This window comes from Apostichopus japonicus, chromosome 10 (assembly GCF_037975245.1).
Source record: "Apostichopus japonicus isolate 1M-3 chromosome 10, ASM3797524v1, whole genome shotgun sequence".
Classification (NCBI taxonomy): Eukaryota; Metazoa; Echinodermata; class Holothuroidea; order Aspidochirotida; family Stichopodidae; genus Apostichopus; species Apostichopus japonicus.
Window position 1 is genome coordinate 6317531 of NC_092570.1, and position 26625 is coordinate 6344155.

General features: G+C 36.4%; 1 protein-coding gene across 5 annotated transcripts in view; it reads left to right on the top strand.

Annotated features, from left to right (window-relative positions):
- Window positions 1-414: 414 nt before the first annotated feature.
- LOC139975369 (sodium leak channel NALCN-like) overlaps window positions 415-26625 on the top strand; it is a 54716-nt gene continuing 28505 nt past the window's right edge. For 2 of the 5 annotated variants that reach the window (XM_071983269.1, XM_071983273.1), the window contains exons 1-15: window positions 416-747; window positions 3090-3468; window positions 4732-4815; window positions 7300-7439; window positions 8259-8396; window positions 9841-9980; window positions 11544-11791; window positions 13108-13356; window positions 14066-14239; window positions 14752-14811; window positions 17011-17142; window positions 20298-20435; window positions 23023-23168; window positions 24189-24251; window positions 26270-26494. In XM_071983269.1, the coding sequence (XP_071839370.1) occupies window positions 3148-3468; window positions 4732-4815; window positions 7300-7439; window positions 8259-8396; window positions 9841-9980; window positions 11544-11791; window positions 13108-13356; window positions 14066-14239; window positions 14752-14811; window positions 17011-17142; window positions 20298-20435; window positions 23023-23168; window positions 24189-24251; window positions 26270-26494 (2258 nt within the window). In that variant the 5' untranslated portion in view covers window positions 416-747; window positions 3090-3147. Of the gene's footprint in view, window positions 748-3089; window positions 3469-4731; window positions 4816-7299; window positions 7440-8258; window positions 8397-9840; window positions 9981-11543; window positions 11792-13107; window positions 13357-14065; window positions 14240-14751; window positions 14812-17010; window positions 17143-18747; window positions 18883-20297; window positions 20436-23022; window positions 23169-24188; window positions 24252-26269; window positions 26495-26625 lie in introns of all 5 variants that reach the window. The other 3 variants (XM_071983271.1, XM_071983272.1, XM_071983270.1) reach the window with 3 other exon arrangements.

Here is a 26625-nt window from a genome sequence, read left to right on the forward strand (position 1 = left end):
CATCATGTTTCGAGATCTCCATGCCGTTTCTTGGCTGTAATGTGCCATACAAACGAGTGAACTAAAATATACTTACTCTGAGGTCTAGGCCACTGTACTGTACAGAAAGATCATCTACTCTAGACAGATTTTACCATCTGTTCATACTAATCAGGTAGCAAATACCGTTTTCATAAAAGGGATATCGATGATTAATAATATATTTTATCTTGATCATATTTATGTAACACTATACCCAAGGCAATGGTTTGTTTTTAATAACAACATTTCTATTAACTTAATGTCGGTCTTATTTTGTCTTATTTTTCAGAAAGTGATTTAAAAAACACTATAATCTGGTTTGACTAGTGCACAGGTACTTTTAACCCTTCAAATAATGGACTGATCTAAATTCCACCGAGATTTGACGTTTACGGCAGCGACTAGTACTGCTGCCAGCTGTAATTTCGTACGCACAAGCCTCTGCAATCACGCATCTAATTAAATTGTCGTTTTCGTAGGCTAGGCATGCAATGTACTCGGTATATAACGAGTACCGAAGATATACCGTGTTTGCGACAGTAAAATTACTCTCTTTTCTGTGTTACATCGCATTTTAAAACGACATTGAATGCAGCAGGCTGGCCATCTCAGTTTATCGTTCTCTCTACATTTGAGTCTGACAGTTGTTAATACACATGGAAAACCGAAGAAAATAAGACATGGGAACTTTTCCCTGTGTTTGATGTCGCAGGTTCTTATCCTTCAGTATGCTACATTCAAATGCTGTTCAATATGCTTACTTTAACTTTAAGACCGGTTAACAAGGTTCTAGTACTTATCCTAACAAACAATAACACTACAGTTAGGCCTATTCCCCCCTGCTACGTAGGACTAGCCTAGGCTGTATAAAGTAGTCTAGTGTTTAGTACCGTTACATCAAACCCTTGCATTACTCGGGAGGGGAGGTTAAAAATAAATGGAGGCCAGCAACTGAATGGCCATCATAAATATTTCAGTACTTCTTGGACTCACTAGGAAATAAACAGGGGCGTCGGAGCCGGTACAATATTCAAGGTGCAAAAAAAAAAAGAAAGAAAGTAGGACTAAGGAAAAAAAATTGCAAAAAATAAAGAACCAAAATGAATCTGGGAGGTATATTTTTCAATAATTTTCAATAATGATGACGGCAAGTAGGCTAAATGTGACTACTCTGGCAAGCTCGGGAAGTGGCATTTCCTGCAATCTGGGAGGCATTTTTTCCAAATTTTCTCCATTACGCTACGCGCCACCATGGTTGGCCTACCAAACGCCCCCCGATAATTATGATAGATGGCCACACTCTGATCTGCTGTACCAATCCCAAATAGCTTCCGACGCCCCTGATAAATGTGTGTGTTTCTTGCAATATATGTCTCCTCCATGGTATGCAAATGTAATATGGTCATTATAATTTATATTGATAAGGAGAAATTTTTCACTCTTTTGGGAAGGAAGTTTGGCGGGCGTTTTTGCCCGCCCACATTTTTTTAAAGGGGGCTATACCACAGGTTTCCCTTTACTGTAGGCTGTAGTATATAGTCAAAACAAATTTTTAATTGATTGAATATTGAGGGATTCTGCATGAAGTACTGTACAAATGACTTTTCAAACACAGCTGGTTAATGATAACTACAAACTCATTCATTTGAAACAGGTAATTTTATGTGGAAGTGCAACATTAACGTACATAATTCACACACAACAGACCTTTAGGCGTATCAACATTGGAAAGTCTATACATTTGGTTAGCAAGTCTTAATTTAAGTACAAACTCAGTCATGTTTTCACTCAAAGCATAATCATGTTATTAGGCTTACATGCATGTTTGTTTCTAATCTACTGCTCTGAACCTGCTACTTTGCCAAATGCTAACTATTTCAATGCATGTTCATCTGCCATTTATTAAACTTGACCATAGTTTTCGCTAAGTCTTCCTGATTCAATACTCAGTGGTGTACACAGTTATCCGAATGATGGTCTTCTGTAGTTCTGCGGAGGATATCACACCGTCCAGTTGGCAGAATATCATCCTTTCATTCTGGCCAACTGAATCGGTTGGTTCCATCACGATGCATACATACTTGATGGTCACATGAGTTGGAGTTAAATTGAATGATTTAAATTGATAGCATCACTCTCTCCAATGTATACATCCTCATCGTATCTAGCTGCCACATATTCTTCCACTTGATAATTTGCATCGATCATGATTAACAGCTGATTCTGCAGTCCCTGATGAAGATGGCGATCTCTCCGGACGATATCACTTCTGTTCCTTGTCCATTCTTTCTTTCCTGTTGCTTTTACTTTCTTTTGTTCTATTTTCCTCTTCCGTGCAAGAGTTTTTCTCTTTGTTGATACTTCTTGATTCTACTGTAGCTGCTCTTTCTTTCTTGCCCCAGTTGTTTGTTCTCAGTTTTATTTCTGGATCCTTTTTCTGGTTTTCTATTTCTTCTGTTTGTAGCCTTAAAACTACTTCATCTACCAGTAGGCATTCCTCTTAATAATCTTTTCACAGCTTTGCCCCATTTTAAGGCATTGCCTGGTGTTTGTCTAATGGCCTGGGTAACACTAAACTAGCCTCTGGTGTTGCACCAAAAATCGTGTGAACATGGATAGCTTTCAAAGAAAGTATCTTCTGGTCCTGGAATCCTTAATCTATCTCCTGTTATTTGTGTAAGGAGGACCTGTCTGTTAACATTGAAATGTGTATTTTCAAGGCGACTTGATTGGGCTATTTCATCTTTGTCCAGTTAAAAGATGTCTGTATTGAGACACCATTCTTTTTGTAGGCTCTAGGATAAATTCTTGGCAAAATGGTTGAAACTACATACAGTAGTCTCCTACATCAAGTAGATTCACTGTACAGCATGCAGTGTCCACCATGATGTAGGCTTATGTCTGGACATGTATATTTTATAATAGTGCCTAGTATTGCACATGTTGAAGCAGTGTGCTGCAGTTTGCATGGCATGGAGGAGTGTGTCTACGTGCCAAATGCAAAGGTGGGAAAAATACGATTTCTAATCGGTCGTGTGGTTTTTTTTTTTATTCAATTCACATTTTAGGTAGCAAACTCAGACCATTGAACCTAATCAGTGAAAATTAAACGTGACATCATAGAACATGGGGCTGAGGAAGAGGAAGCAGAGTGGGAGTCGTCTGCCAGAGGATATCCCATTGGCTGATTATGGAGCGGATGAAAATATCACAGACAATGTGAAAATTCAGTGGGTGAATCAGCCGTGGGTGAGAACTGCCCTTCGAGGTGCCGCTGTGATCAGCTTCATCTCAGTCTGTCTCAACACCCCAAAGACATTTGAAATTGAAATTCCCGGCTTACCTTTAGATTTTCTGAAGATTTTCACCCTTATAGTGGACAGTGTGATTACACTCCTGCTAGCTCTAGAGATGGTTGCCAAAATGCACATGAGGGGAGTTTTTAGGGTGAGTTACTCGTAGCATCGCTATTCGGTGTTTCCAAAATAAAGACTTACTTAGTACTGTAAATGATCATTTCCTAGTACCAGTGGTGTATTGAAAAATTTGATCTGTACTGTTTCATGCAACACTTTGTCAGTTGCAAGCAGATGTTTATATGTATTTTGTTAACTGGCAAATATTCTCAATTTTTTTCTATGAAGTTTAATTGCCTGAATATATTGCCTAGAGAAATAATTGCTACTCTGCATAGGCGTATGGGACCATTTCAGTTTGGGGGGGCAGAACTTTTTGTGCCCGAAAGTTTCGGTGACACTATCTAAGCGGAGCACCACCATCGGTTGGTGCGTAGTGTACAAGAAAGTTTTTGGCAAACAATGCCTCTCAGATTGCTGGAAATGGCACTTCTGAGGCCTTGCAAGTTGCATCTAAACATTCTTTATTTTATAATCGCACGTTTTAGAAATTTACACTTCCCCAAAAATTTGGTAATATATATATATATATAAGAGGAGAAAAAAAAAATCTCCTCTTAGGCTGCCCGAATTTTTCAGGACTTTTGCCCGAATTTCTTGTCCTCTGGAAATTTGGGGGGGCAGTCTGCCCCCCCCGCCTCGTACGCCTATGCTACTCTGGGTGCAATCGTACATTTGTAATTAAACCTTAACAGTGTTCTGTATTCCATTCAGATTAATATTAAACCAAGAACTCACATGTATACATGATGGAAAAGAACTTTTTTTATGATCTCCTTTCCATTTCCATTAACAGGCTGATTCAAAGGAAGTGTTATCTGTATCGCAAAGCAAGCTGCTGTTCAAAATATTTATTCAGATTCCTATAGAAAGATGAAGACTATTAACGATTTTTGGTCATAACTCATGATACTATTTTCAGTATTTCACAAAATTCATAAATTGCTACACAAAATATGAAGATCATGTTATTCCCTGCATTTATAACCATTCCATATCAGTGAACTTAAACATTCTAAAGAAACATCATAAGTAGGCCTACTGAAGGTTTAGCCCTTTCTATATTTACAAATTTCTGATATAACAGACAATTGAACATGATTGAATTTAATTTCCAATTAATAAAGCATGATACAAATATGAAGTATGTTTTTTTATATGTTACCAAAGTTGCATAGGACTGTGTTATGAAATTGTTTGTGTTAGTACTTGATTGAATTCTACTAGTAAATATTCATTTTTGTTTAAATATAATTTCCCAAACATTTGAAATTGTCATGGTCTTCTTCTGCAGGGTCCTAATGCCTACTGGAAAGACCATTGGTGTACTTTCGATGGGATTATGGTCATATTTCACGCAATATCAATACTGATACAGGTGAGATTTTGCTACAACCGAATCTATTTGAAGTACATGTCTTGATTGAGCATGGTTGCAAGTCCAACTCTCTATCCCATTGTATACACACAAACAGATGCCTACAGTAGTTTGACAACCCATATGTCAGACCTGTAGTACGAGTACAATAGCATGAGTACCAGTTCAAGAAGGATGAGTACAAGAAAGATGAGTACACATAGGGATGAGTATCAGTGTTAGTAGTAGGATGTTTAAATATAGGGGAAATCCCCTAATCAATTTATTTGTTGGGGGGGAGGGGATTTTCAAAATTTTGGTGGGATAAAGTGCAAGACACACAGTGCAGTAAAAATGGCCATGGCCGGCCATTGCGACCAATACACGTACATACTCGGTGTGTTAATACAGGTATTATACTAACTAAGGTAGTGTTTTCTTTTGGAGACATTTGACCAATCACAGTACTCCATACAAAAAATCAGCAAGACTTTATAATATCCAGCTTGTTATTGGCAAGTTTTGTTAGTACAGTAATGCGTGCAAATTGCGGAAAGTACCAGGAATTGTTGCAGGACCCTGGAGAAAAATTGTGGGAATCCCGCAACCGCGCGTTCTAATGCAAACAATGATGAGTACATGTAGGATGAGTACACATAGGTTGAGTACATGTAGGATGAGTACACATAAGTTGAGTGCAAGTAGGATGAGTACAAGATAATTACACATGAGTACAATTAGGATGACTGATGAGTACACATGAGGTGAGTACAAGCAGGATGAGTACTAGAAAGGTGAGTATAAGTAGGATGAGTACACATGTTGAGTTCAATTAGGATGAGTACACATATTGATTACAAGTAGGATGAGTACACATATGTTGGGTACAAATAGGATGAGTACACATATGTTGAGTACAAGTAGGATGAGTAAACAGGTTGAGTACAAATATGTTGAGTACAAGTAGGATGAATACATATGTTGAGTACAAGTAGGATGAGTACACAGGATGAGTACACGTATGTTTAGTACAAGTAGGATGAGTACTCAGGGTGAGTACAAGTAGATTGAGAATACAGGATGAGTACACATATGTTGAGTACAAGTAGGATGAGTACACCTATGTTCATTACAAGTAGGATGAGTACACAGGGTGAGTAGAAGTAGAATGAGAAAACAGGATGAGTACACATATTGAGAATAAGTAGGATGAGTACACATATGTTGAGTACAAGTAGGATGAGTACACATGTTGAGTACAAGTAGGATGAGTACACATATGTTCATTACAAGTAGGATGAGTACACAGGGTGAGTAGAAGTAGAATGAGAAAACAGGATGAGTACACATATGTTGAGAATAAGTATAGATGAGTACACATATGTTGAGTACAAGTAGGATGAGTACACATGTTGAGTACAAGTAGGATGAGTACACAGGATGAGTATACATATGTTGAGTACAAGAAGGATGAGTACACAAGTGTCTTCAGGCTCGAATTGATAGAAGCCAAGTCCAAACCCATCCATGTTCTCTGTTCTTTTTCTTAAATCCTGAGTCCGGAAAGTGTTTCAGAAGAAACATTTGACTAGATATTGCCTTAGTTATCGTGAACAGCCCGTAGGATATGTTTGATAGGTTTCAATATCGTGTAGTTATAGCTGTCGTAAAACCCTTGATATTTAAAAAGAAAGCACATTGACACTTTAAAAAAAAATTGTCTACTGTTAAAACCTTTTAGAATGTAAAATAAATTTATGAAAGACAGACTTTTTATTTAACACAATTTATTTTTTATTTTCGCTTATGCAATTTTCATTACTGTTGAAATTGGCAACACCATTTTTGTTCAAATGCGATATGTGGCTCGCTTACGTCACAAAACTTTGGAATTCAAACAAAAATGGCAAATGCCATGGGTGACAATTAAAACAAATTTTAAGGTTGAACGAAATGTTTTCAAGCATTTGTATTGCTTCTGTCGAAAAGAGTGTACTGCAAAATGGTATTCACTAAGCAGAAAAGGCTAGAGTTTATATCTCCTTTAATGGTTAAAACTTTAAAGTACTTCTCAAAACACACTTGTGTTAACAAGGTCTAACCCCTACCACTTGTTAAATATTCATTAGATAGAAATCATGGAAACACAAATTGTGTCATAAATTGCTCCATATGTCATGAATTTTCCTTTAAAAGGAAACGTTATGAGTTATTAGAATTGACAAAGAGAACTGTGTTCACTGGGTAGGGAATTATCCTCAAATATATGCAGACAACTGGGCATGGGCTGTGGGCCAATCAAGGCATCTTTGATTTTTTAGGAACAAACTGAACATCAATTTGAACTTGTGAATACACTCACATAAAATGTCGACATGGTACTGCTACACACCGCCGAAGTTCAAAGTCTCAACAATAGATTATAATATAATTGTTTAACCCAACATGTAACAAATCAAATTTTCATGAATTCTATAATCGATGGCAAAATTATTTGACCTCCAGGCTTTACAAATAGCGAATCCTTCGATGAAGTACACACACTGGGCTATGCTCAGATGCCCTAGGCCTCTGATAATGATCAGAGTGGTGCGTATATATCTCAAGTTCCAACTTCCAAAAGCCAGAGTCAAGTCCATCTTCAAGTAAGTAAATGTAGTCTTGCAAACAATTTGTTGTATGAAGTTGATTGTGGCAATTTGTATGAAGTTGATTGTGGCAATTTGTATGAAGTTGATTGTGGCAATTTGTATGAAGTTGGTTTTGGCAATTTGTATGAAGTTAGTTGTAGCAATTTGTGTCAAGTTGATTGTAGCAAGTATCAAGTTAGTTTCAACATGAGGTTCCACTGACATGAAAACATTACTGTAATGGATAGTAGTATACTTTTGTGTCGTTCTTTGATGTGATGGTAGTTGTTGGTGGTCTGTATGTATATGCTGGGCTTGAAACATTTGCCCCCAAAAAATTACATCCTTTAAGCCAGCGGGTAATGCTGGTCTGGGATTCATTTTAATTATTTGTGGAGTACCCTATGCAATGACAAACATGAGATGGTAGAGTTCATCAATTGAGTGTCATTACTGTACCAAAAATTGACTATACTTTAATGTTATGTTCATTGATGAATTAAATATCCTTTACCTCGATTCAAGTGTGTGTCAAATTATATTTCCAAGTGAATGAATCTGTGATATCATAGTGTAATGTCCATATTATTATTATTATTATTATGAATATTATTATTATTATTTTTGTGAATATTATTATTATTATGAATATCATTATTATTATTATTATTTGGGTACTGAACTCTTAACACTGAAATTTGATATAGGAGCTATAATCAACTTCATTAAAGATTTAAAAAAAAAAAAAAAATTGTGTGATGTCCGAGGTAGTGTATCACTTCTGGGTTACATTATCAGTGGTTGAATATTTCTCCGATCGATATCATTCCACAGGCGATCCGGTCAGCAGGTCTGGAGCGTCACCATATTCTTCACATTTTTCATGGTACTCTATGGTATGTTGGGAGTGCAGATGTTTGGGAAACTTTCTCGTCACTGCACTTTTTCAAACAACACTAACAGCAGTGTCACGTGAGTATGAATAACCCCCTCTCCCCCCACCCTTCCCAGATATGCTAGAATGTGGGATAATGGTCACCCCATGCTCAACTTTCAACATGCATTTTATGGCCACTGAGACTTAAAAAGGCATTGAAGTCTCGTCCCAAAACCGTTAACTTTCCGTTGCTTGCAAGTGAAGTTTACTGCTTGTCGCTACAAAATGCAGACATTAATGAAACACGATACCTTGTTATCTTTAGCTGGACCTGAGATGTCCATCGCTGTATCGTTTGTACACTGTGCTGTGGGTATTGACCTCAGCTGTATGTACTGACTGTACACTAGTGTCTAATTACTGAAGGTAGCAAGCTGTGTGCGTATTTTCTGGGATCGATGGTGGTGTCTAACACTTCTGTTACACCTCATTCGAAACTAGGTCGAATTACCGGCATTAGAGGTTCTTTTTGCGCGAGTCTTCACACCCTTTAATTGCCCATTTTTCTTAAGAATGTCTGCGATATGTTGTAGGACCAGAACCGACAGAAAAGTACTTTTGAAGCATCTACCAATTTTGGACGTGCTAAAGGTGGTGGAAGAAAAAAACGAATCATTTTTCTTTCATGATATATTAAGTCTTTTATATTTATATGCTTACAGGAAATTAAAATCACTACAACAAACTTTGCATTTTGATGAAATGCATAATACAGAGAACATAAATCAACAAGATGATTAGAAGAGGAAAGTATAAAAGCATTTTAAGAATATTTCCTATACTGACAATCACAGACAACCCTATACTGACAATCACAGACAACCACTTATTGTGATTTATTTTTCTGGAGCAAGGAGGAGGTTTTAGCCAGCCAAACTAGATAACATTCATTCAAAAATATCTCAAGTTTCAGGTGTGACCATTTTCAACTAACGGTGTGGCATATTTTTTTCTCTCAAAAGAAAAATGATATTATCTGCCACCAGAATTCAAACCATTAAACTAAACCCTTAGTAGTAGTAGTAAGTTGAGTCTCGTCTATCCGACATGCTCAGTGATTAACCTCCACCACGGATCACGATCTTGCGCAAGGTTTATTGCTTCCTCAAAATTATTAATGTTAATGGCCTTAAATTGCGAGTATATTTCACCAAGCAAGGTAGTTACGGGCCTTCCTACTGGTTTAGCATTATGTCTCAATGCTTCTCAACCTTTGCTGGAGCGTCCTCCTGGAGTCTTGCTACATGACCGAAAAATCTCAATCTTCTCTGTGCGACTATGGATGACCAAGGTGTTTGGTTGGTTTCATTGTAGAGCTCATCGTATGATAACCAATTATTATTGGTCCATCTAATGTTGAGAATATTACGAAGTAGTCTCCTTTGAAAGTGTCAATTTTGAGATCAAGATCCTTCGTTGAACTAAACCCTTCACCTTGTATATATAACTAACAATCCCTGTCCTTCTGTCATTCTACAGTCGAAACGACACTGAGGTCCAGTATTTGGCCATTCCAGACACATATTGTAGCGATAACAGCACCTGTCCTAGTGACATGAAGTGTGTAGAAATGAATTTACCTGCATCAATGGCGGGCTACAACAGCTTCAATGACATCAGTGAGTATTAGGTCAAGAAATTATAATAAGAATCAAAACAATTTTCACAAAATATGACAAAACAAACCAATTTCATTATTTTATCATTTTTGATTTTGATTTAATTTAATTTAATTATTTTTTGATTATTGATGATTGATTATTGATAATTTATTATTTATTATTTATTTTCGATTTCTTATTTCCTATTTATTTATGATTTATTTATGATTAATTATTTATGGTTTATTTTTGATTTAATATTTATTTATTATTATTTTTTTATTATTTTTTTTCCCGTCTCATTTATTCACGATTATTTAACATGTATGTGGTGCATCGATTATATTTAAAGTTCTAATAACAACATAGGTATGTCATCTGAATGATACAAAGGAATTATTAACATAATGTGAAAATTGATTCTGAATTGAGTATTTCTTCTTCTCCACTTATACCGAAATATATGTAAACATATCCAGAAAAACATAGATGATAAGCAGAGGTTAAGTCAAGAGTTGCAAAGTTCATTGATTGAATGAGAAAAGCAAGTCTTTAATGCCATGTATTTTCTACGAGCAGAGCTAGTAGAGTTTCGCTTCGAGGCAATGTGCTTCTCAACGTTAAGAATGAATTTCATTTTATAGAAGAAATTGTAGCAGTCAGGCTTAACATTGTTTTGTTTACAATTGAAGATAAAGTATTTGATGTGAAGGATAAAGAAATTCAATGGGTTGTAACCTGTTACCAGTTTACCGAAGAAAAGATCTTTCTTTGAGCAGATAAACTGTCTACCAAAAAATTTCTGTTCGCAATCTAAAAGGAAATTAGACGTCACATGACAGGACCAGAATAAATGTTCAATAGTGTCCTCTTCAATATTGCAAAAAGTACAGAGTGGAGAAGCCGCTATTTTCATTAAATTTAAAAGCCGATTGGTTCCTAAGATGCGGTGTAAGAATCTGAATTGGAAATATTGTATTTAAATTATTATTTATTTCTTATTTATTTTGATTTCTTATTTATTTATCATTTATTTATCATTTATTTATTTTTTATTTATGATTACTATTGTTATTATTATGATTTTATTTTCACTTAAAGCACTTTGAGGCTTAATTGGTAATGTCACTACCTTTGTTTAGACTAAATTACTTTAATACTTTAGTCAAAATAAAGAAGTGTCAAAAGTTTGTTTATTTCTGGTAGTTTTCTAGTAGTTGCAACTTTCAACAATTCCTCAAAGAAAGAATGTAGATGTTTATCAGTTTGGGTGAGGTCTGTAATTCTACAGGGAATTGTGACCATTAAGCCTGAAATCTGTATACATTGGACCATTTGTTGTTGTTTTTTATTTTGTTAAAAATTATTATTCAATATCTTTTTTTTTATGTATTTTTATTTTATTTTAAATTATTTTATTCTAAATTATTTATTTCATTTATAATTTGTTTTTTTTTTTTAAATTTGTTTAAATTTTAAATTTTTATATTAAGAAAAAAAAAATTAAATGATTTATTTTAAATATTTTGCTAGCTTTGAAGGGTTACACTGTATCAATCTCCCCACCCCCTCTTCCCACAGTTGTGAGCATTTTCACTGTATACGAGAGCGCTTCCTTGGAAGGATGGGTCTTCATCCTCTACAAAGTCACAGATAGTTTCTCGCCCTACTACGGTTACTTCTTCTTCATCACCATGATATTCTTCCTCTCGTGGCTGGTAAAGAATGTCTTTATTGCTGTCATCATTGAAACCTTTGCTGAGATTAGAGTTCAATTTAGACAAATGTACCAAGCAAAGTCAGCCAACAGTGGATTCATGACCTCAAAGGTTTGTCTTCATATTAATACTTTCAACCTTATTTTGTAGATTTTGATAGGCTAGCTGTCAAGTTGTATTAACAAGAAAATACAGAAGTTTCAAGTGTATTAATTGCGGTCGCCGATAAATCACCTACATTTATCAGCTTGCCTTTGAATGACAATGATAGTAGGCTTTCTCTGCTCAGTTTTTTAACCGATGTTCATTCATACTTAGTAAAGATTCCTAAATCCTATTGGTCCATTCAGGTCAGCTGACCGTGGTTAATCCTGTGATTAACGCACGGTAAAATTACGGGGCATCACTTTAATAAATCTTTGGTTATATGTAACCAAAAATGTTTTGTTTTATGATTTTTCCGCCACACAAACGGTATTGTATGAATGAACGGGGTTAATCAACGGTCTAGCGTGCGTTACTCACATGATTAATGCACTCCGGGTGTTAATGCTATCGCTGGATGCACTCGGGCTCCGCCCTCGTGCATCGCTTGCATTATCCCCTGATCGTGCATTAATCCTGTGAGTAACGCACGCTATACTGTTGATTAACCCCTTATTTACAGTTTGTTAGATGTTCTGGTGTCGTCCTCTGGAATTCTCTAAGTGAAAACATTAGGAATAGCAAATCAATTAGTTAAATATTTAATTATGTGTGCATAGTTCAGGCATCAGGTTTTTCCGTGAATCCGCAGAATATCCGTGATTTTCTTTTCTACCTTGGGGACAAAAACTATTATCCTAACACACTGTAGTATACTCAAACTGGAGCCTTTTTGCAAAGTTCTGTGACTTTATTTTTATCTAGGCTCATCTCTGATAGTTACAGTACTATGACGTGTTATCACTCCATCCCCTGAGATTTTACCTCGGTTCATGGAAAAACCCTGTGTGTCTGATCGACAGAATATAATATGTAACATTAAAATACAATATGTGTTCCAAGCACACATCTTGTAAGAATCTCATATTTCAAGACAATATCTTTTCATGTAAAAGCGAGAAAAGGGAAAAAGAAATTACTATTTTGGGGCTCAAAATACAACAAGTTGAAAAAAAGAATTTTTGAGGTGGTGGTGTATTGCTGCGATGACTTTCACTAGTTTTCCATTGAGTTTACTTAACACAGAATATTAAGCCATTAGTCTTGTAGTTAGTAGTATGGGTGTTCAATAGAATATACCCTGTTAGTGTATGCCTTCTCTATATCATTACCATGTTTAGTCTCTTATAGAAAGAAGGATTAAACTTCAAACTTCCTACTTTGGCATCGGCATATGCAGAAATGTCAATAACAGATATCTTAATGTTTTCGATGTCTTTAAGTCACAGCTGCTACAGGACGATGGTACATGCACACCGTGGAAACTGATGCCCATCGGAGAGGGTAAGAGGGCAAAGGTCGTGACACCACCGTGCTTTCTAGCGATTCTTGAATCTCGAGCCTTTCACGTGATCATCCTCCTGGTGGTCGTATTGGATGCCATCCTCATGTCCACCGATAACATGTTCTTCACAGAGGAATATAATACAGGCCGATGGCTGGCCTACCAATTATTTTTGAGAGTCGCCCAGGTAGGATGCTACTACGATGTTTCTGTTTTTACCGCTCTACTCAACAGCGGTGTGTCAGAGTGTCAAACCTGTTGCTTGCCATGCAGGAAAACATTCTCTCTCATTTAAAAAAAAAATTGGCTGAATGATTAATTGGAGCTTTTGACATATTTAGTCTCTGGGGAATATTTATATGGTACCAACATGTAGGGCTAAATGGGCATACTGATTCACCAGTGCAAAGAAGTAAGGTAGCAGTTGTTGTGTGCACAGATCCGTACCGCTCTCATTTAAAAAAAAAAAAAAAAAATTGGCTGAATGATTAATTGGAGCTTTTGACATATTTAGTCTCTGGGGAATATTTATATGGTACCAACATGTAGGGCTAAATGGGCATACTGATTCACCAGTGCAAAGATGTAAGGTAGCAGTTGTTGTGTGCACAGATCCGTACCGCTCTCATTTAAAAAAAAAAAAAAAAAAATTGGCTGAGTGATTAATTGGAGCTTTTTGACATATTTAGTCTCTGGGGAATATTTATATGGTACCAACATGCAGGGCTAAATGGGCATACTGATTCACCAGTGCAAAGATGTAGGTATCAGTTGTTGTGTGCACAGATCCGTACCGCTTTCAGTAATATTATCAGAAATACCAATGTACTATTTAGTCCCTCTGAAAGAGCACACTAGAGAACAAAGTTCTTGTGCCTATTCTCTCTTCTCACTAGATTGCCTTTACCCTTCTCTTTGATTTGGAAGTACTCTTTAAAGTATCCTGTCTTGGCTTCAGAGGTTTCATCAAGAGGTCTCTTCACAAATTTGACCTGTTTCTTGCCATTGGCAATACCATCAGGGTCATATTCTACCCTGACTTAAAAGCTGGCCAGTTTTGTTACTTCCAGGTAAGGTTTTTTTTTTTTTTTTTAGTTTATTTTTTGGGACAACCAATTATGTTCCTTTTTTTTCTCTTTTGGTCCTGTGATTTAATCTTGTATAAATCATCTCTGCACCTCCAATGAAGTAGAACGCCTGTAAAGGTCCACTTCAAGGTTTCCTCATATCACAGGTGTCAAAAGAGAAAGCTGTATGAAAGAAAACTCACCTCCATCTTTCCCCCGTCCCTCCCCCCATCCCTCCCGACCCTAAATACCAGGTAGTTTCTTTCCATCCACTGATTATAAGACTGTCCATTCAATATAAACACAACATCTGGATGTTCAGTCTTCTCAAGTATTCATTATTCCAAAGTAATCTACAAGCTAAATGTGACTTGACTGCATAACTATGTCTAACAGTGAATGATGTCATCAATCTGAGCTTTTCAAAATTCAGGTAGCGTGTTTTTTTTATGAATGATTTAAAAAGTCAAAGACTGTAACTATCTTCTGTTTTCTCCTCGCTTATCCTTTTGCAGGTGTTGAGGACATTCAGGCTTATCAAACTATTTCCAACCTTAGAGGATTTTGCCAGGAAGGTAATCATATATCATAATTTTTTTTAAAATAATTTCTTCTGACATGAACAATTAAGTTTCCTTGAAGTATTACTTCAGGACACAAAGTTAGTTTTGATATAATATTTAGACCATTAAAAAAAAGATTCCTATCAGTGCATGTTGTATAATTCTATATTATTTTTGAAAAATGTTCCTTTAAATAGCTGAGATTCATTATGTTATAGTGACTGGACTAAACAGTCTAAATTAACGTGTCATGTTGACGGTAAGATCAGTTCCTCAGATGCAACCCAAAGCTCAATGGGAAAATAAAAACTTTTGTAGCCTCAAATCATGAACATATTTGTGTGTTAATGTATGTCATCCAGGGGTGTTTTGTTGTAATGATGTTGAAAGATTTTTTTTTTTAGTGGTTTCTTTTTTTTAGTCGGTTTTTTTTTAGTTGAGTTGTTAGAATTTATAACAAAATGGTTAGCATTAACATTTTGTCTGCACATCATCACCATAATCATCAGTTTTCATCAAGAAGCATTCCAGACATTAAACTTATTTTAAACATTAAATATGTTGAAACCCAAAGCTATAGAAACATAAACTAGCACTAAATTTTTTCTCTTTTATTTGATTTTTTTCCCTTTATTGACTAAGATATATAAAGACTAAGCTTCTATTAAAAACATATCATTTTTGAGCAGCTCTGCATTGGATGAGCTTTATCATTAGAAATTAAAAGTATGTTGTATTGGCCCCAAATATGCCAGACATTCAAATATGGTCACCTTTGGTCAAAAATTGTAAAACTGTTTTTATTACCACCCTGGAGGAAATTTACCTCACAGGGATTATTCAGTCATCTTGTGGTTCATTTGGAACGTCTGAGAACAGTTTGGAGGGTAAAGACCTCCAGGAAAGTACTCTTCTGTCAATTATACCATGCTATAATTTGGGGCCTACAGTATACAGACCATCTTTTATAACCATAACCCAATTTGCCAGGATCCCTACTCTCTATTTTCCCCCAAGAAATGGCATTCAAGCCGTTTGCAAAACTGATTAGGCCTGCATATTTCAGGCTTCCTGAGTGTAATGTCAATAAGATTTGTATGATTGTCGTCCTGAAGATCATATTGATAACATTATAAATAAATTCATTATTTTTTTTGGGTCAAATATCTACGTAAATCAAAATGTAATATTTCTTCCTGTGAGTCGTTGAGTAGTTCTGTCATTTTCCAACAAAGGTGGCATCATCTTTTTGTATCTTTGGGGCATTTACGTTATCGCCAATGTATATCAGTATGCTCTGTCACCAAACCAGAAGAACCGATAATCCGAAAACAAAATTGTGATGTTTTACAAATGAACTCAAATTAATTCTACATTGAATCATGCCACACATAACAGATTTTGAGCATCACAGCAAAATTTAAATTTTAAAATTTGCTGGTGTTTTAAGGTTGCGTCACTCATACTTCAATTGTGCTAGTTGTGAATTGGGTGGGGGGGGGGGGATGGATTGTCAGAAGTAAGAAACAGACTGAGATCAGACATGTTTCATAATGACACTGATATTTGGACTAAGATGCATTCATGCCCTTAACAAGAACTCATTATGACTGTAGTTTTGCCCAGTTTAAAATTTGTGTACAATAAATATCACAATGGCATTTGTGGGGAAGAATAAAAATTACAGAAATGAGTAAAAAGTAGCTATAAACATTTCAAATCTCAAATCACCACAACCAGTGGTGTCACCAATGGGTGGCCTGGGAGGGGGGTGGCATGTGCCCTCCCCCAAAAAATTGTGCCCTGCAGATGCAATTTGTAGTGTTATGAAAAATACTCAAACAGAAACTTTATCTGCCTCAATTAAAGACATAAATTTCAGACGGACTAAGCTCGAAAATTCTTGAACATAAAGTTATTTTAAGTTGCAAAATGTAGCACCAGATTGCATCTAAGGACCCTTTATTAATAAAAAGAACACCCCTTCCCCTTAAACACCTCCCCCAGGACTACATTAACAAATAAACGTGCCCCCCCCAATTAAGTGCTGTGCCCCCCAAGATTGAAATGTCTGGCAACGCCACTGACCACAACCAGACCATTTTGTAAGAATCCCTTCTTGAGAGATGAAGTACCTGTGCCTTTAACACATAAATCACTGAATCGCCCCATGACACTTCTCTTTCTTTCTTTTTTTTGCCATTTTGTTAGATCTTTGGCCACATAGTGAAGCTCGGTACCCTGGTTGTGTTTACTCTGGGTTCTTTGATCTTGGTTTCCGTCATCAGTCTACAGCTCTTCTGCAGCGTAGAGGGCCTGAGGCAGTTTGAAACATTTCCTCACGTAAGTGACGTTCAGTGGTTATTGTGGCAGACCTCATCAGTTTTAATGTTATCAGTAACTAATATATATATATGTTTCAGATATTCCAGAAAATACTTCCTCCATATTTATTCATTGTGGTCTGGGAAGGGGGGTGGGGGATCTAAGGCGAGGGGGAGAATACAAAAAGAATTTGGAAAAAGAAAATTATTTAGCATTTCTTGGGAGGCACATTGACTTTTCTGATCTGATCGACACTTTCCAGTGTATGGTAGAGGAAGAAGGGGAGGTGTTATAATTATTTTGAATACAGTATAGAGCTCCTATAATAGCATATTAATGAGCTGGACCTGTGAAGGCATCAAATTCGTAATTACTCAAGAGAAATACAATCTACTGGGTTAATATTTTGAAACACATGGCCATGAGTTGTAGTAGAGGTACCATATCAGTGTGGTGGTGTTGCTGTTGTTGATGTATATTAGCTCCGTAAAAATAATATCTGAATGAAAACGCTGATGTAATTAGTATTTGAAAGAGACCAGGTGGAGGTAGAAGACATGGCCACTCTTCTTGTGTTGTCCTATTGTTGTTGTTGTTGTTGTTGTTGAAGTTAACACAATAACCTTCTTCTTTCTATTTACTTCTCATTCAGTGTAAAAGATATAAATGTATCAAGGACTGATTCTTTTACAAAAGTTTGCTAGTCATCCATTGGAATATCCACATGTTCTATTCAAAGTTGTTAGAAAAAAAGAGATAAACTATATAATGTGACTTTTATGATTGTGTTGGCTTGACTGTTCATAACTAATCTGGTTGTCACCTGGATAAACGTTAATTGTGATATCCAACATGATATTTTGGCCAGCCATCTGTTACCACGATAAAGCTCCTTGAACATCAGCCCTGCCCGTGTTTTGAGAGAGTGGAAAATGCGGAGGGTAAAACAATGCAAAAAAAGTTCAGCATGGAAATTGGGAGTGTAAATTATTGAAACATTGGATGGATCCTCATAATTATTGGTAGCACAATCAGGGTCAGAATTAAAAATTATTAAGGGGGGCTATTTGTGACTATAAAAGAGCCCTTGTGAATGCCTGTGCGATGGCTACTTTTTGGTTTGCAAGGGCTAATTTATAGCTATATATTAGGGGGTACAGTATGGAGCTGTGACGTAGGTCTTGTATCAAGCATGTTCAGTACTAAGTACATCCTTAGGCTATACTATGACCCAGCCTAGGTCTAAGGGGTACGTAAACAATGAATTTAGAATTCACAAAACTGGACAAACTTGTCAGACAAAGAAAAACTGGCGGTAAACAAATAATATTTATGGTATCTTAGAGAATCTTGGTTCAGTAAATAAAGTTAAATAGGTGTTAACAAGTGAAGAACATATGTCAAAAGAAATTATACGCGGACCTCTTTGATATTCCAGGGCGATTTTTCTTATATTTGAATTTTTTTTTTTCGCCCACGCAAATTGTGCTTTCGAGGGTGAATCGCCCGTCGCACCTGTGTATTTCCGACGCTGAGTACAATCTGTTTGTTGATATAACCTGTTAATTCTTTTGTCTCTCTCTTGACTTGACCTATGACCTCTCTGTCTGTGGCTTTGTCCAGGCGTTTATGTCCATGTTCCAAATCCTCACCCAGGAAGCCTGGGTTGAGGTAATGACTGAGTGTATGTTAGCTGCTGGTTCATACAGCCCAATAGTGGCAGTGTTTTTCCTGTGTTACCATCTGTTCACCAACGTGGTAAGTAACAGCCGGTGTAAACTAACCGTCTGTGATCGAAAACCAGGAGAAGTCTGCATCCCGTCATCAGCTGCATTCTCATCTGTGTGACATCATCAAATTGGTCAGAAAAGTCAAAAAATGAAAGAAAAAAACCAAACCAAGAGAGGATATCAAAACCATGGAAAGATAACCAGAGAAAAAGGATAGAAACATTTAAATCCTTAAATTTATTTTAGTTTAGTTGAACTTTATGATCCTAAATACCTGCCGAGTAATATTGGTGATTCTGCATTGAAAAGATCCCCCCTATGCAAAATAAAAAAGAATAACAAAACAGCTAAATTCATGAATTACTTTGTTGATGTTGGCAGGCTCCGTGGTAAAATTCAATATGGCAGCCTTATGATTCTTCAAAATGTGTGAGTCGACTGTTATAATTCTTCCAGACTTTAAAAGCAATATGCAGGCATGAGCTTTTTCCGCGAATTCGCGGAATATCGGTGATTTCTTTTCTACCACGGGGACAAAAACTATCATCCTAACACACTGTAGCATATGCAAACTGGAGCCTATACCGCAATTTTTGCAAAATTCTGTGATTTTTTGTTTACCCCAGGCTCATCCCTGAATATGAAAACGTACCATTAATAACCAATTATCTCTGTGTTGTCATGAAACTGTCATGTGACTTAATATCGACCAGTTGAGGCATGTGATGTGCAGATGAGAATGTGTGTCTGTTTCTCGATTGTTAACATCCTGAGAGAGGTGGCATCTTCTAACCTGTGTGTTCTCATGCATATTCATTATCCCCATGAGGTTTGATAAATTAAATCCGTTATAACGATGGTTGCCTATCAGCAATGGAATCAAATCACAGCACAATTAGCAAAGAGAAAATAAAAAGTTTTTTTTGGAAAAGTGTTACGTCAAAAAATATTCTTTTAGCTATGATTATTGTTGTTGTTGTTGTAAATCTGCCAGTTTGTGCATAACCCTGCAAACATCATCTTTTAGCTAACATTTAAAATACAATTTTTGTTGCTTCTCTCCAAAATTACAACTTGTATTGTATAAAAAAAAAAACCTCTAAACATGGTCCAGATACAAAGCATCTTTGAATCCTTAACCTGGCTTATGTAGAAAACAAACATTGATGGTTACTCCCACATCATGTTTCAATACAAACATCCCAACACATTTTAAGAATGATTGAGAAATTCAACCAGGAAGTTTGATGTTTCGCAAAGAAAAAAAAAGAAGGGAAAATTTACATTACAAAAATGATCGATAGTGAATGATGGATAGCCCTTGCAGTGATAGGCAACCATGACCTTGTTGGTCGCAGGAGGAGCAGACACCACCACCCTACATGCATCCTTAACATGCCTCTCTCTGTCTCTTCTATTATCTCCGTCTCTCTCTCTCTCTAGGCCTTCATGTCCATGTTTCAAATCCTCACACAAAAAGGTTGGGCCATTGTCATGTATGAGTGTATGCTAAAAGCCACCACTGAGCTGGCCTTCCCAATTGCAGCCTACTTCATTTTCTACCATCTGTTTGCTACTGTGGTAAATATTTCATATTCTTATATTTCATTGCCAAGTTTATACAGTTTAATCAATTTCTCATCATGACTTTAGTTAAGCCTCCCATACAAGTCCCCAGATTCCCGTGCATTTGGTAAATATTGGAGCTGGGTACACGTCAGTCTCTTTGTGACATAAACTTGATCAAACATAAAAAATCTTAGTAAGGAGTTTAGCTACAGAAAGAATTGCAATGGCTCAGCCTCAAACATACTGGAAGTCTTGGCAAATATGTAAAATTATTGATTTTGGGTAAACGAAAGTTTCTGACCAGATTCAGGTGAACAGAAACAGAAATACAGTTGAAAATCAAATACTGAAATATGATACAAAAAGGGGAAAAAATCTATTATCTAAATTTGGCCAGCCATATATGAATATTCAGTAGAACTTGTTCCTAAAGGACATCCTATCATCTTGCCATTTTAATGTTTGTCTAATATAAGTAGGCTTGCATTTGCAACACAACGTTATGAATATGTATGACTTCAAGCCCAGCCAATGACAATGTGCCTGAGAGATGCATTAGCCTACTTTATTCTTTATATATTTATATATACATGATATGGCATGTTCCTGCCTGTCTTTTGCCTGTGCTTGCTGTGAAAAAATGCAAAAGAAATTCACCTAACAAGTTTGCAAATAGCAAGGTATGTTTTTAAGCTCACATGATGTTGAAAGCATGTCTGTTTTGGTAACTGCCACCTCTGTAGCAAGGGAAAAGATCATAATAACTTCTCACCAAACTGTAGACCTGGTAAGCGTGAAAATGCAAGTAAACCCAACAACTTATATATTTTTGACAGAAGTCATTCGTATAGTCAGTTTCACTGGTGCACTGCAGAGATTTATATCATTATATTACTGAAAATTCTCCCATATTCCACTTTGTATGTGATTATATTGTTGTTTATCTTTCCCTATATTGTTGAAGGGGTACCAATACCATCCTCATGATATGTAGTTGAGGATTGTGTTGTGATATTGCTAAAGCTTGCCAGTTATTTCCTCAAATCTTCTTTGATAGATTCTAGAACCCTTACAGTGTTAAAGTAATTTGTGAGAAACATCCACATTGTATTAGTGTTTTCAAAATTTGGAAAACAGGGTAGTATATATTCTATTAAAAGTTAAAATTACATAAAACAGGCATTTTCCACTCCCCCTATTCCCCCCCCCCCCCCGCCCTCCAAATGAAATAAGTGATATTATGGTGCTTGGTTTCAATGATACATGCCCTGTCTTGTCTTCACTTGTTTGGTTTGACCACAAACAACACCCTCCGATTGCTGTTTTGTCAAATGTTCAGTACCAGCCTATCCAAATATTAAAAAAAAAAACCTGCTGCTACACCTTACCCTCCCTTAAAGACAAAAAGGTTTCTCACCCTCCTTTTTTCTTTACATCCCTCCCTTTTTTCCTTTTATTTTTAAGACTACCCTGTTGTTGGCATTTTTTTATATTTTTTATCCTTTTTTTTGATATCCCATACGATCTCAATCCTTGAAATAAACCTGCTCCTATTCCAGTGCTTCAAAACCTATCTACTCCTTAGCACACACAACTAATAGCATCTGCTTTTAAAAACTGAGGCACATAAGCCAAAAACATATATATTCAGGGATGTGCCCACACTGGGCGGCCCCGCCCAGCACTAAAAATTACCGCCCAGCACTGTCTTAAAAATTGTGAATCCCGCCCAGCAATATTTTCATCTAAAATCCCGACATTCCTAACAATAAATAAATAAATTCCACACAAAAAATTAAAAATGTAAATTGTTAGCAAAACTAGTGTATGTGCTTAAAAAGCTACATTTGGCATCTGAGCAACTTCAAAAATCAAAAAATTTCTCAAAGGGGAGGGGGACACCTCCTCCCCCTTAGACCCTCCCCCAGGACGGCGATCAGTATACCCGGCACTCAGGAGATCCTGGGCACATCCCTGCACAATTGTTATGTATTTTATGTTATAGTTTTACACTTGTATAAATGAACTTTTTTAAATAACCCCCCCGCACAAGCTTGTAACCAGAGAAAGAGAGACATGTCTGATTTAAAATAGAACACACAAGAGCTTTAGTTTACAGTTTGTGGCACCTATAGCTGTGTGTTTTAATGCAACAAACTTTGAGACGTATATGTAGCATATGAACAGGTCTGAAATTATCCCTACCGGCGACCAAAGATGGCAGGAATTGAAATTCTGCCCATTCAGGTGTCTTTAGAAAAGGCTTTGGTCATTCCAGATATATGTGTTTTTGCAATTATCTTCAAGATGTCAATGACCACTACAACTTAAAAGCTAGTAAATGATTCATGGGCATCATAGCCAGCACCATCATCCTATAACTTGTCAAAGAGGATGATAATGTGATGCCTTTAATTTGGGATAAGGCTTCACATTATTGACAGCAAGATAATGCCAGCAGTACATTTTCATTTGGAGTTGAGGTTAGGCCAAAGTCAGACGATGACTTTTAGGGTATCACTCTGACTGAAGTAATATTTTGATGCCCCGTTGCTAAAGGGCACCAACTGAATATGATTTTGATGCCCGTTGTTGGCAGATCGTGCTCTCCCTCTTTGTGGCTGTCATCTTGGACAATCTTGAGTTGAATGAGGATCATAAAAACATGAGGCAATTGCAGGCATCACAGGAGAAAGCTGATAAAAGGAATGTTCCTTTGAGACTCAGAATCTTTGACAACTTTCCGTAAGTAAAAAAGGTCATTTCTTCTCAGAAAAATCTTTTGAAAGTATTTCATTGGCGGGGTTGGTGTGTGATAGTCATAGCCAATGACAATGCATTCAACGTCGATCACATTTCCGTATCATTTTCGCTTTTCATGATTTCCGGCTTCGATAAATCTGCCGTATGCCTTAATGATCAGTCACAGTAGTGAATAACAATGTTTGCGTATTCGTGGGAGCTGAATTTAATTATGGTTATTCCATGGTTGAGACCACAGGTTTTCACTTTTTTGTTTGTTTTCTGGTGTGTATGTCTTTTTGGTGTGTATGACTGTATATGTATTTGGTGTTTATTTTTGGTGTGTATTTTTTTTTGGTGTGTATATCTTGTATGTGTATTTGGTGTTTATTTTTGGTGGGTATTTTTTTGGTGTGTATGACTGTATATGTATTTGGTGTTTATTTTTGGTGTGTATTTTTTTTGGTGTGTATGTCTCGTATGTGTATTTGGTGTTTATTTTTGGTGTGTATTTTTTTTTTGGTGTGTATGTCTCCTATGTGTATTTGGTGTTTATTTTTGGTGTGTATTTTTTTGGTGTGTATGTCTCGTATGTGTATTTGGTGTTTATTTTTGGTGTGTATTTTTTTGGTGTGTATGTCTCCTATGTGTATTTGGTGTTTATTTTTGGTGTGTATTTTTTTTGGTGTGTATGTCTCGTATGTGTATTTGGTGTGTATTTTTGGTGTGTATTTTATTTTGGTGTGTATGTCTCGTATGTGTATTTGTTGTGTATTTTTGGTGTGTATTTTTTTGGTGTGTATGTCTGTATTTGTATTTGGTGTGTTGTTTTTGGTGTGTATGTCTGTGTCTGTCCCTTCTTCAGAGGATGATAATTCAGTAACTTTCAGGCAATGAGCCTTGACATGTAAAAGATTCTACCATAGCAGCTTTTAATGTCTGGCTCATTAATTTATGGGCCTTTGTTGTAAAAATTTCAGTGAAGTTTTACAAACTTTGCTCTCTCGTTTCTGTTTTATATAGGGACAAGCCGCAAATGGTCACTCTCAAGAGGGTTCCTTCAGAGTTTTCGTTACCCAAGATCCGGTAAGTTCATTATTTTTATCTCAATACATTACATGTATAGAGATATTGTAACAGTAAGTGGGACTCTCTCTTCTCTTAAAAATTTTTCAGCGTCTTCATACAAAGTTCTTTTTCTCTGGAATTTCCAGAGCAAGCATATATCATATAGGCCAACAAAAGTTACTATTTTTTATTCCAGAATTGTATCTCATTCTATGACTTTTTCACCGATTTATGTCCAAATTTGGCCAAATCCCTCTGAAAAACAGTTGAAATGAGGCCTTTTTGCACACGCTCCAAAACTTGTTTGTTTCATTGTTTTTGATGATTAAGCCCCGCCTCCAAGTCTTGTGTAGCAGATTGGCTATGACTCAAGCCCTGCCTCCAAGTCTGGTTTGTAGCAGATTGGCTATGCCTCATGGCAGCTACATGTTAGATATACGAAAATGGTCACCCTCACGACCAATGCACACTAATTCCATATACACATTGTTGTGCATTTAATTTATATTAGGACTTCGTCTGTTTATAGCTCCATGGTTTTAGTAATATCAATTTAAGGATTGTTCTTTTGTTCAGGTAGTTTTTCAGAGCAAAAGTCATGATAAGTTTGTTTGATTGCCCATCAGGTATTTTGTATAATTACGTATACACTTTGTTGTGCTGCTGAAGGCTACAAGTTTAGGCTAGGCCTAATGCATTCTATATTAGGCCTTCATTTAGTAATAGCCACATTAGCATTGTACTGGTGGTGTTCAGGCAGTTTTGGGCCATGGTACAGTAAGTTTGTTTGATTGCCTTACAGTGTGTTTTAATTTTTAAGTTAAGTTTCCAACTTATATATTAACTGTGACTCCATAAATTTAACATAATGTTAATGGGATAATACAACAACTATTCATTTGGAATAGAGTGTATATTGTGCATTTCTAGAATGAAGCATCATTATGAATTAACAGCTTGTTTGGTATATTTCTTTAACCCCCCCCCCCCAAAAAAAAAGAATTAAAAACAAAAATTATAATCTATCACATTTTATTTTCACTGGGGTATGTATAAAAGAGGAGCCGGCCATAGCATTACAACTTTTATAAGACTATAAAAATTGGATAAGGTTATGTCTTATTTATAAGGATATAATAAGGTTATAAGAAGTATGTTTAGCTTTCTTTTGAACCTGTGATGTTTGACATCAAATATACAAAGAATTAAAAGAAAATACTAAAATGGAGAGGAACTGGGGTGGCTATTAGGGGAGGAGGAGGCCACCCATCACTTTCAATTTAAAACTTATATTCTACATATGTACATTATTTTTTCCAAGTCATAAATCCACGAAATCTTCATGTCAAAATTATTGAGATGGAAAAACGTGGGTTGTTTTGATAGTTGGAAGTGTACACAGTTTTGATGGTAGTCACCACTACAGTCTACAGTAACCTACAGTAGGTCGATAGGCCTAGCTTTCTCAAGGCGGGCATCAAGAATATGGTCGAGTTGTTCGCCTCTTCTTATTTGACTGTTGTCATTGACGTCAAACTATATGACCAAAAATATTATATATATTGATAATTGTAGAGACAGAGCAAAGATAAGAAACTAGGAATCGAAATTAGAACTTCCAGTATTGAGATACTGCGTCATTGATGCTCTTGTTTGAAGTCTGGAATGTTGCCGAAAAATCGTGCAATAGGATATTTCAACAAGACAAATGCAAAATGAGCATGTAGAACATTTTGAACTAATATTATAGTTCCCTGTTAAAGTAATATTCCATTTTTTGTCATCATGGGGAGTTGGCACCCTCCTAATGTGTCGTAGCCAGCAGATTGGATACAAAATTTCATGATGGGTGTCATCGTTGCCGATGTGTGTAATTTCCTTAGCGTGACCAAGGGGAAATTTCCGCTAGGCCGGGGTCGGGCAAAGGTCAATGCTGCCATCGCCCAATTTTGTGACATTGGGTTTTGCCTTATCAATGTTTGTACCCACCTACAGAACTAAATGCTTCATATTTTTTTCCATTCATTCACATCCAGGGATAGTTTCATCCGTCAGTTTGTTGACACCGGTAATGACATGGAACGTCTGCTCAAGAGATCCATCAATGGTGACATGCTGCAGGCCCTGCCATCGCAGCTATCCCCCAGCAGTTACCTGACCCCAAGCTCGCCCCTCAAGCTATTGAGAAAGAGGGTCTTGGCGGTCAAGAGCCACGGACATGATCAAATTGAAAAGAAGACGGGCGTTCATTCGATAGTCAGGTTTGCTGTTTGATAAAAAACTTTGATATTTTCTGGTCAGACAAAAAGGGATGTTTTTTTGTGTCATTCCCATTTGCCCTTGTAATTTTATCTTGATATGCTATTAGAAATGTCCCACTTGGACCTAATTT